A 12,150-nucleotide genomic window follows, 5' to 3' on the forward strand; every position below is an offset into this window, starting at 1 on the left:
CAATATCATCAACTATAATAATGAAAATAAATAAATAAAAATAAAAATGATAAATGTTGTACCTACTGTATAAAGCTAACTAATTTATGGGGACTCAGGAATAAATAATTTTTTTTAATTTAAATTTCAAACACATTATACAGTATAATGTGTGTATTTTTATTTATTGGGCACACCCTTGATGCAGCACTGATTCATTCACTGTATCATAGTGTTGGTCAAGATGCCTGGAAGTCACATTGGACATAGAAGATATAAGATATAAGAATATATTGTTATGAAGTTGGTTTCAAATAGAATTTTTTTTTTCTCAGTTTCATTTTTGTCCCGTTTATCAGACTTGCTTAATCTGGCGTCAATTGTCAACTCTCAAACAGACATTTTGTCGACAATATAAAACAGCACTGTACATTGATGAAGTGGTGTCTTCATTTAGAAGCTTTGCCCTCATGTTTGGCTTGTGTCACACAGGGACCACGGCTTTTTTCACAGGTGTTTCAGGTGACAACAAGCACACACTGTCTGCACCCTAAACAGGATGTGGCTGCTAAGCAGGAGTCACCGGAGAATAAGAATGAATTCAGCCCGTCACTAAGTGAGGCCAGAGGGAGACGCCAAGCAGAACGAATGTCAGGATGTTTGTGTATCATCTTCCAGGGTGTCATGACAATATTCCCTACAGTCTCCTTTAACTCTCTTAACTCAAAGCCATCTCGCTGTGCTCCGGCCATCTCTGGTGATTAATCACGCAGCAGCAGGATGACTACAAGTGTGCAAATGATGAGCTTGACACCTTATGATTTTGCTAACTTGCCAGGCTGATGTAGGTAAAAGGCATCATCATCATCTATGCGCATATGATGAGAGCGCACAGCGAGCAGGGAACAGTTTAAGCAAACAATCTGAGAGGCGACACGGTGAACTACGGCAGCAGAAAACCACAGCGATTGTATGAGAAGCGCAGGCTTCCTGCTCAGATGCCATCACTTCCTCCTCATTACCCTGCTCTCCAAGTATGAATGGGGGGATGCAAAACAGCTCACGTAAACAGCGTGAGGTCTGACACGCACACAGACGTACATGCTCAACCTAATCCTTCAATGAATGCTGTAACAGTGACGACTTCTTGATGTCAAACGTACAGCTAGGAAGTTAAAGCTGGTAGATAAAAGGATATTGTGACACACGCAAAACCTAAAAACAACCCACTGAAACCCAGATTGACAAATAATATGATTTTATCAATGATGAGACATTTCTTTCCAGTTTCTTTCTCATATACCTGTTTGAACTATTGACAAGAGGTTTCAGTATCAGGCAAAGCACAAATAGTTTTTCTGACATATTTTTGGACATTAGATGTTTTAAACTCATACCTATAATCCAGGAGAAAATGTATACACATGGAAATTATTTGACTGGTTGTAGTCCCTGCAGTTTTTTGAGTCAGTGAGCTATAGCCTCTGAACCAAAGCTACAATACAGATTTTGTTTGTATGTATGTACTGTATGTATGTATACCTGACCCTCTTATGTAAAGCATTTTTTTTGTATTTAAAGTGCTGTATAAATAAACCTTTAACACCTCATTTGGTTCAATTTTCAGCTTTTGATTACTTCATTGATTTCAAATTCCCTACAAATTTTCCCAGTTTATAAAAAGACAACCAGTCGGATCAGACCTCACTCGACTGGCGAGGGATTCTTGGTACTCACCGGACTACCAAGTGTTGACCTACTGAGCCGTTCTCTGTGATCACTTCATTCAATCGCATCTCCAGGTGAACCTTACCCTGTTGAACAGGAGGAGAGGAGAGAGTGACCGGTGAGGAGTTAGAAATGACTCAAAGCATCTTGTCGCACAAAAAGTTAATATGTTGGTTGTAAAATAAGATAAAAATAAGGGCTGTCGTATGTGCTTGTGAGAATATGAACACATCAAACTCCTTTAACTGATCACTAACGTTAATAATTTTATGAATGAAATCCTTGATTGCAAAACATAGTATTGCCATGCTTCTTTTCCATATAAACAAACAATGTCAAAAGACGCAGGAATAAGAAAATAAATAAATAATTAAAAAAAGAAAAAGGAAATACTGAATAATAAAATGTATATATATTTAAAATATAAATAAATAAATAATAAAAAATAATAATAAATGAAAAACAGTAGTAATCAATCATGACAACACTAATAATGGAAATAATACTTTTACTTGTATAACTTCACCAACAACATGTTCTAGCCAACATATCAAGGAAAAAAACACAAGCACTCTAACCCATTACCAGCCTCACACTCTCCCCTTGTCTACCCCATCTCCATCTCCATCGCCACCCCAGACTAAAGTTACTATTCGGTTCCTTATTTTATTAAATATATGTAAAAATATTTCCATTGCATTTAGTTAGAAACAAGTTGCCCATTTCCCTCTCTGTGTCTTAGCCTTAGACATGTGGCCCGGCTCAACCTCATGTTGTTTTAGGTTAATGGAGGTACCATGTGTGACAAGAGCCACAGCAGCTGTGAATTTTGTCATCAGTCATAAAAGATCTTTACGGGGTCGGATGTGGTGAAGGCTGCCGGTCTCGCCTTCGGAAGTGTCAGAGAGAGAGATAGAGAGCGGGAGAGAGCGAGAGAGAGAGAGAGAGAGAGAGAGAGAGAGAGAGAGAAACAAAACGCCCACACACTTGCACTCTGTCTCTGCAAATCAGCACTTGGCTGAGATGGCAAGTAGTTCTTTCTGATGCAAGATAGGCCTTTAAGCCAAAATATTTACTACTTAGGATCCAAATGAGCCAATACCAGCAGTAAATCAACACTCACATTGCAACCTATCCTCCCTTTTAATTAGTTATGAATATGGTCAAATAAGTGTGTATTGTTTGTCCTACAATTTCCTTTATTAACGGAGCAGGTTCACTGGAATAAAAGCTGCTCACAGGTACATACACAGCCCCTATCTGACTACAAACCCAGCCAGAGAGGCATTGCAACAACACCTCCATCACTCACTGATGTAACTTTGCAGTTGAAAGTGTCTACTTGTGAGTGAATCAGTGTAGCAGCACATACCCAGAATAGTCTGGCGTGGGCTAATGGCAGCTAGAGTCAACACGTTAGCTACAGTCAGCAGCACAGGAGTGGTAGTGTGTGCTGTAGTTTCACCCAACGCAACCAGACCACAAAAAACTATCTGATCAAAGAAATGTACAGTTGAAATAGGAACAACCCACACGCATGCCCTATATGGGATCGAAACTAGATACTGCACCCTGAAAAAAAGAGAGATCAAACAAACAAAAAACACCTCATCAGTCAAGACTATAGAAGCTATAGTATCATAATCAACTTAAGCCAGCTGCAGTCAACTCTACAAAAACATATTAATGTCAACAACAAATTTGATGATCAAATAATCATAGAAAACTCAATGGCATTAGTCGTCAAACCTCATAGAGTATTGACTTCATCAGAATATTTCCTCTGGGGCTTTTGGCAGGTTGACATACTGTTTGTATAAAACAATGACGAACTCGGTTTACGCAGTTTGCAAATTCTATGTAACCATCTTGTATGCAGACACAACAACAGACCAGTTACATTTGCATGATGAAAAAAGATGGGAGTGAGTTGGAGACAATTTTTTTTTTTTGAAACACTACATGAAAAGCAGATTTATTAGTTTTGGTCAATTTTAAATCTGGCAGGTGGAAAAAATAATCACTTTCATAACAATAACAGTGATCTACCTATCCATTTACAGTAGTAGTGGTACTTCAGGTTTTCAAACCGTTAAAACACAACAGCTTGGACAGAGACTATTAAACCTTTGACATGGAAACGATCTTATCTCTATGCAAATTTTGGACTACATGCAAGTGAGTTTCCTGCTTGTTGTGACGGTAAATGCATTCATCCCCCGAGCCCGAAGTGAGTGGTGCAGTCTCATTATCAATAACTTTAGCGGCAACTTCCAAGTATGTGTAATTCAAAGTCAAACCCAGAATAAAATCAGGAAGAGATATCCTATAAATTGAGTGCCAAATGTTTAAATCATTTTTGTGAATCTTCATTTAAAACATTGAACTTTCTTTTTGTGATCGATTTTTTTTTTAAGATAATACAAAACATAGTTCTAGATCACTAGGCACATAGGGAACATATATATATATATAAAAATTATGATAATTATAAATAAATCAACACAAAATGCAAGAAGGAAAAGAGAAGGAACGAAATAGAGACAGAGTAGTAACCAAATAAAAAGGCTGAGATACATAAAAACAATAAGCAGTTGAACTTTCATAGAAATTACCTGGACTTCTGAGTTGGGATCTACTGGATGAAGGCTAAACCAGTGCTCCTTCCCACTGTATTTACACAGGTCATCCTTCCGGATTGACACCTTGCCTGTAAAGACACAAACAGACACACATTAAACTACAACTCGTCCACTCAGATGAGAAAATATACTTGTGCAAGTGCCTCACTTAATGCAACTTACCAACAGGTAGGTCCCTTTGGAAAACGCTCTTGGCATAAACATAGAAGGATAAACACTGAAATGGACGTGGGATCTCGAAGTAGAAGTCCTCTCCGTAGAAAGGGCTGTAAATAAAGGCAGAGGTTTAAATTAGCAGTGTGTGAGAATGTGAGTGAGAACGTGCAGTAGTTGGTGTAATGTGTGATAAACTGTGACCAGATTAGTGGTTACCATGCAGGCTTAACAATGATTTGTTAAGCTTGATGTTTGATTCTTAACTGTGTGCAACACCAGTGTTATCCGATTTAAAAAGGCTCAATTTGGTGTAGTGTAAAAATTTGTTTTTAATGTCTCTGTGATGAATACTACACTGGAAAATGAAAAATAAAATCGCCATAGTGTGTGAGTCCAAAAATCTTATTCAAGTAAAACAAGTTGGAGAAATAAAATTTATTACACCTGCTATCAATACAAACAAAATACAAACATCTTTGCCGTCCACCTGACCTAGTTCTATATTACGAAATCATGAAATCACTAAATCACTAAATCAAACTCCACGTGTGATGTACTGCTGTTGGGATTTAACAATCATGGAATTATTGTGATATGAGGTTGTGTTTAAGGACCTAGATTATGTAGGAAAAAATAGACAATTATTGAATAAACTTGGTGTTGTGCTCCGGCCAAAATGTGATAACATTATCACATTTTGAGCATAACTCTCATAAACACAGGAGCAGAAGGTGGACGACACAGGGTGCCCTCATGACTCATCGGGGTTTAAATTGGGTTTAAATCTGTCACTTTAGCCGTCCATTCTCTCCAAAGCCTCTCTTGTCATTTCCTTAATATGCAGTCTAACAGTTTACAAACCCTTGAACAATTATCTATGAAGACTCTTTTGTGTTATATTCCTCTATCCTCTCCAAATTAAATGGGAAAAAGAGTAAAATATCTGGAAGATGACAAAAATCGCTGTAAAGTAAAATTATAGAGGTCAGAGTCAGGATTTTAAAATGATGAAAAATGTAATTTGAGGATCATTTAGGCAGATAATGCAGCTAAAAGGAAAAACAATCCACTGAGAAAAGCCTTTATTCTACTGGCAAAGGGTCCTTCCACGAGTAATAATAAACACCCATCCACCCGCTTTACCTACTAATACTGTTCAGTGTCATATATGGACTTTCAGTGTAATCAATTAGTGATGATATATCATATTGGGCTAGCAAATTAATAATTTGAAGGAAATTATATTTAAAAATTAACAGAATTAGTCACTGAGACTTTTGTTTTACACATGTGAAGAGTTTAGTCCAGGGGTCAATTAACCTTTACTATCAAAAGAGCCATTTTTGGCCAAAAGAAATATGGCTGTGTCTGTGTTTTGGTAATGTCTTTCAATTACATTTTTGCTAATTTCAGAAAAACTCTGGCCACCGCTATTGAGGTTCAGCAAAATCAGAGGATAAGGCGCTGGGCCGTAGACGTACGTAGGCTATGACGCAGAGTTTAGTAGTCTTTTTTTTTTCTTCTTCTTTTTTTTTTTAAGAGTATAGGCTACATATTTTTACAATTGGAGAATATACTGTAAGAATCACTTTAGGTCTACAGCAATGATAAATGAAAAGCTACAGGGAGCCACGTGGGAAGGTAGTAATTCATCATATATTTGTCATGTCGGGATATACATCAATATCAGAAAAACATTCTTATCAATACTGTGTTCAGCAATATCATCCAGCCCTAGTGAGAGGTGGGTACAACCTGGACAGGTTGCTAGTCCACTGCAGGGCTCACACACACAGAAAGATCACACATTCACATTCACATTCACTCCTTCACATTCACCTAACATGCATGACTTTAGACTGTGGGAAGAAACCTGCGCACCCGGAATAAACCCATGCAGACACGGGGAGAACATGCAATCCTAAAACCAGCATGTGCTACAATACTATATAACCTAGCCTATAGAGGCAAAGTGGTTGAATCTCTTCTTCTACCTACTGCCCTGCAGGAGCTGGCACAAACACAGAGGGCCCAAAGCATCTGTGCCACTCAGTCCTGCCAACATGACTACCTCACGACCAGGACCGCAAACTATAGACAGCTTGATCTGACACAACCGATTGTAGGTTAAGCACTGCCTCGATGTGTACGTGCTGCCAGCAGATGGACCACCTGGCCCAAACAGACTGAACGGTACTTAGACAGTTGTGCTGGATTAACCGTTCGTATGTTCAAGTAAAACTGCAATGCCTGTCTTTTTCTTACAAGTCGTCTTAGGCCAGTTAAGTTTGGAGGTCTGTTCATTTGGGGAACAAAATTAAACGTAAATGTAGCATCAAATTAATGGGCAGCTGGCATATAAACAGAGCCACTCAGACATGTGTTTGCCTGTTAAACATTACTGGAGTTTATGGGCCATGTGCCTTAATGAATTGTACTTACAGTTCCACTTTCTCACTTTTTTTAAAAAACTAAAATCAGGACCAGGAGATTAGCCTTGTAAACAGGCATATCTGTATAATTACTCACTGCTAGATTGAGGGAACATGGACCTGTAACTCTTTAAATCCCTATACCGATGCCTCCCTCTACAATTCATGCATCTTGGATGGTGAAATATCTTGCCTGACACTTCCGCACTGGGTTTGGCCAACACATCCAGTATACGCCCACGCATCCTCCTCAACATCACATGGAATTAGGCACTTGTAACCTCCCTATTCTGCACACACTCAAACATACACCCACTATACTAGTACCTTCCTTCCTGTTGTCATCCTAGCTGCTAAATAATGTGAGAATACAAGGTAGAGCCGCTTGACCACAACTGTGTGAACATGCCTTCTTTATCCGAGGGATTAGCTGCAATTAGAGCCTTTAAACCGAAACAGGAGCCCATGCAACAGGCGTGAGTCAAGAACCATCAAATACAAAACGCAGTGACTATTAAGATGTGCTAAACAGAGGCTAAGGTAGTTGAGAGTGACACAGAGAGAAAGACAGGGGAGAGCGTGGGAGGACACACTTCCTCTCAGAGACTGTAAAATCCTTTTGAACGGCACCGAAATCAGGAGAGAGAGAGAAAAAAAAGAGCTGTTGTGAAATACCTAGAGAAGGCAGGCCCATGTTTACAGTGAGATATGCAATGATGTAGATAGAAAGCTAAAAAGGTTTACTGGTGCTATCTCCCACACCAGCTATTGGTAAAATAGCTCATTTCAGTGTGAATCACTTAATGTTTCCCAGCTAAAATGGTGCCCTGCACACATACAGCTCTGAGTCACATATTGACAGTTATCAAATGAATTTGAAACCGGACATTTCTCACTTGATCGGCTTGCTACAAACATAACTGGTCCAGAGTTTAGTGTAACTGTTTCCACATGAGAGATGTTCTCAACAAGTTATTTCCGTTTTATTTTAGCTTTGCTTCAACAGTAATATAATCAATCCATATGAGCATATTTTAAAGGGGACCTTTTATACTTTTGTGCTTTTTCCCTTTCCTTTAGTGTGTTATATACAGTTTTTTTGTACATGTAAAAGGTCTGCAAAGTAACAAAGTCCAAAGTCCACACCAAAGGGAGTTACTCTCCCACAGAAACGCTCCTGAACTGCCTGAAACACCTTGCTTGAAGTCCTGCCTTTTCCTCTGTAACTTGGTGATGTCACCAAGTAACACAGTGGCTAGTTTGGCACGCCCTCAAACAAAGCTAGTTAGAGCGGAGCTGGAGCGAAGTCCAAAGAGTTTGGTTCAGTTGACCAATCAGAGCAGAGTGGGCTTTTCGGAGCTCAAACAGAGCATTTCAGACAGAGGGTGAAAAGAGGTGCTGCAGCACAGGCGGTATGAGACAAGTAAAGCGATTTTTTAACATTAAAGCACGTAAACATGTTCTAGTAAAAACCTAAAATACAAGTATGCCCCTGTAAATGAGCATAATAGGTCCTCTTTAATCAACGTTGTTCCTGAAACAGGATGTTCATCAATTAAGCCAAAGAGTGGTGGGGTAACTGGAATAAGATTATAAAGTGTAGTAGCCCATGTGACCTTTAAAATTTCTGTACATTGTAATTACTGTAACATCTGTATATACATTTCTGTTTTAATTACTATGTTTCTTTATTTATATTTTAATTTTTTTATGTACTTGAATAATCATATGATGGTATACTGTATTTGCTGCCAAGACTGGTCATTTTATGAATATGTAATGTTTGTTATAATTGGAAATCCTCAATGAAAATATTGTTAATTAAAAAAAATCATGGCAGTTGAACATACATCGCATTAGCTGATACAGGTTTTTTACAAGAAAATTCCAGTGTTAAGTGGTGCTATCTCGCTCTGTTCTCTCCCTAACTGATTTACATCATTCTAGATTAATATTAATAGAGCTGAAACAAATACTTATTTTCATTATCAATTAATCTATAGGTTATTCAGTAAATTAAGTAAAGCACAGCGTCCAAAAATTACAAATGACCTCCAGAGTTCCAACAGATGAGCACAATCAAAAACTAAAAACACAATAAATATTCAGAGAATGGCAGCACATCCTCACATTTGTAAATCTGTGAAGGTTTGACATTTGACACTGTAAGCTACACATCTGAACCTTAGAAATTGTTCACTACTACTAGTAGTTCAAAAATTAACTCTGAGGACGAAATGGCACAAATAAAGACAGTGAACCCGAAACTTTGCCCGCATGTAAACAGAAGGATGTTTGGATTTCTTGTATCGCCAACATTGCTTGCTATAGATGAGGTGTGAAACACTGTACACAACTGTAATCATGTCTCCTCCTTCAGAGTCACTTTAAGTATAACACTGTCCGTGAAACACATCATTGAGTACTTTGATACTACTCATAATATTCAACTACGCTGTTTTCTTTTCAACTGATGATATGAACCTGTTGTTTATAGGGATTATAAATATGTGAATGTACACTTTACACTATATCACTGGCAGTAATTTCCCTCTTTTGTAGACCTCTACTGTTCTGTTCTGCTCTTTATTTGTCAAATAAAGTAGTATTAATTTTGCAAAATACTACCATGATCCTACCAATTTCAGGAAAGATATGGAAAGCTCTCTTCATCTCTTCAATAAAACTTCAGTATATATCTACAATATTTCAACATATAAACACTAGAAGACAGCTAGTCCCATGCTCAACATCAGAGCAAAGAGTAAATAGTCTGTAAAGGCCTCTCTTACTGTTTGGACATCCACCATCTCGAAACACATGTCCAGTGGCATATCATGTAACTTACGTATGCATGGTGTACATTTATGAAATGTAATTAAATTGTAATGTTTGAAAATTCAGAGTTTAATGTAATGTTAACATTAGGGCTGATCTGAACGCTTAGAATCTTCAACCGTTGCCATGGTATTCAACCTCCAAATCACTATTCGAATGCTTCGTTTAAAAAAAATGTTTTTTCATTTTTTATATCAGTATGTAATAATAGTGTATAAATCCCAAAACAGCCCCTGAAGAAAAGAATACTCCAACAACATTAATCATATTCAACATGAATTATTATTAGTTATTCTTAGATGGACATCTCTGTTTGTTGTGTGTAGAGGTGCGTTTGTGTAGTCCTGAGCAGCACTGAAACAGTGGAGATGGAGACAGACAGACAGAAGAACATATCAGCCTGCCGCACCGCGCCGCACCGCGCCGCGAAGCTTAAAATACCTTCGAATATTTCTTACCGAAGCTTTGAAGCCCAAAAAACTGTATTCGGGACAGCCCTAGTTAACATAATCAACACCTTACTGTACAGTAACAACTGTAAAACTGCAGCCCCAACTGGAAATAAGTCAGTGAGAAGATGCAGGGGAAACCTTGCTGCTTACCTGACGCTTTTGTCAAACACCTTGGTGCGGAACACTTCCTCCTGATCCAGACTGATGGTGCAGAACGTGCAGAGATCCCTTTGTCGATTTGGACCCGAGACTGGTCCTAGGTTCTTAGCTTCACCTGCAGCACCAAGAGAAGAACATCGTTACTATCTCGGCTGGCATCAAAACAACAGAAGTATCTCCCAAGTTAAAGGCAAAGTAAATAATCATTAATTTGTTACATGTGCATAAAGCACATGCATGACAGATCAACAACACACAGGTTTTGGACAATTCACATACTATTCAATAACATTTCTCTACTTCTATACCTCCTTCCAAGCTACTGCTATAAATATTAATCTTACAGGTATGCTTGACTGAGAGGTGAACTCAATTTCAACAGAGATATACCTTGCAGAGGTTCTGAGAACATGTGCATTTAAGGAAAACGTTGATGTGGAGGAGAGGCTGTATAAAACATACTATACTCCAGACAAAAGAGGTCCTTTTTGCATATCGTTATGGTCTTGTTGTAAACCTTGTTGTACCCTCTTCTGGGAGGAAATATGTTCTGTTATTTCATCAAGCTTGGAAATCAATTTAATACCTACTCTATGTCACTGTCTACTTGGCAACTTTAATGTTGGTGATCGCTATCAAAGGAAATTCTGTAATCTTGCATTTATTGCTGCAAAAGAATGTCGGCTGGAAGGCCCCTTCTCAGTGGAAAGTGGAGATGTAAAGTTATATCCCGCTTGATTACTTGTATTACAAAATGAGAGGAAAGCTGGACACACATGATAAAATATGGACACTTTATATAAACTTTATCAATAACCTTTAAATAAATGTTGATGAGGTCAGGTGCTGTATACAGTGAATTCTCGGTGCTTGGAGGTAGATTAACTTGCTTGTGGAGTGTCCCCACTGCTTGCAAACTTATTCATTTACCTATGTTATTTCTTTTTCTGCTTCTGTTCAAGGGTTCAGAAGTGAACTAAATGACAACAGAGATATACCTTCAAGAGGTTCTGAGAACATGTGCATTTAAGTTTCAGATCTTGAAAAAAACTTGACTCTGCTAATTCATTGCAATACACAAGTGGCAGTCCCAGAGTTAAGATAAAAAGTATGTGTTTTTCAATTAGTAAATTCCTACTGCTAATCTTGATCAAAAAAGGTAAAAAAAAAAATTCCTGAAATAAAAAGTAGGGGATAATTTCACTGAAACTGACTCAGTACAATCTAATCTTAGTCAATATAAGTATGTGCAATTGCAATCATATACAGTTACACTTTTAAATTCAACATCCTCATGTTGATATGGGGACACTGCCTCTCTTGCCAGTTGTTAGGGCAAGCTGCAGAGCGGATGTAGCTGATGTAGACTTGAGGCTCATATGTGGTTAAAAACATGAAACACCGACTTCCTCAGCATAACCAATGACGACGGCACACCAGCGCTGATTCACAAATGACAAATACCTTTGTAACAAACACCACATGCACACACACACTTCCATTACATGGCAGGCAGACACAGATTATGGCATGGGGTTTTGTGCAACAAATACATAAATAAAATGTACCAAATCAAAGCCAAATAAATTAAATGGCAGTCACTCAAACACAGCACTATCAATAGCTTTACAATGAATCAGATTTAGACTGGTGGATTAGAGGGGCAGTAGTCTAAACTGGTCCTCTAGCTTTGGATAGGTACCCTAAGCCCCGGTGGAGACCTAATTAACAAAAGCCACCAGTGAGATGAGCTTTTTAAACAGG

The 12,150-nt window shown here is 38.2% G+C and overlaps 1 protein-coding gene across 1 annotated transcript in view; it reads right to left on the minus strand.

Moving 5' to 3' along the window:
• Positions 1-12,150, minus strand: part of rasa2 (RAS p21 protein activator 2) — a 37,907-nt gene that overhangs the window by 20,908 nt on the left and 4,849 nt on the right. Inside the window, exons 2-5 of the mRNA XM_037774982.1 lie at positions 10,378-10,501; positions 4,512-4,615; positions 4,323-4,417; positions 1,717-1,793 (exon numbers count right to left, since the gene is read on the minus strand). Coding sequence (XP_037630910.1) covers positions 1,717-1,793; positions 4,323-4,417; positions 4,512-4,615; positions 10,378-10,501 — 400 coding nt within the window. The remainder of the gene's footprint in view (positions 1-1,716; positions 1,794-4,322; positions 4,418-4,511; positions 4,616-10,377; positions 10,502-12,150) is intronic.

This window comes from Sebastes umbrosus, chromosome 7, assembly GCF_015220745.1.
Source record: "Sebastes umbrosus isolate fSebUmb1 chromosome 7, fSebUmb1.pri, whole genome shotgun sequence".
NCBI lineage: Eukaryota > Metazoa > Chordata > Actinopteri > Perciformes > Sebastidae > Sebastes > Sebastes umbrosus.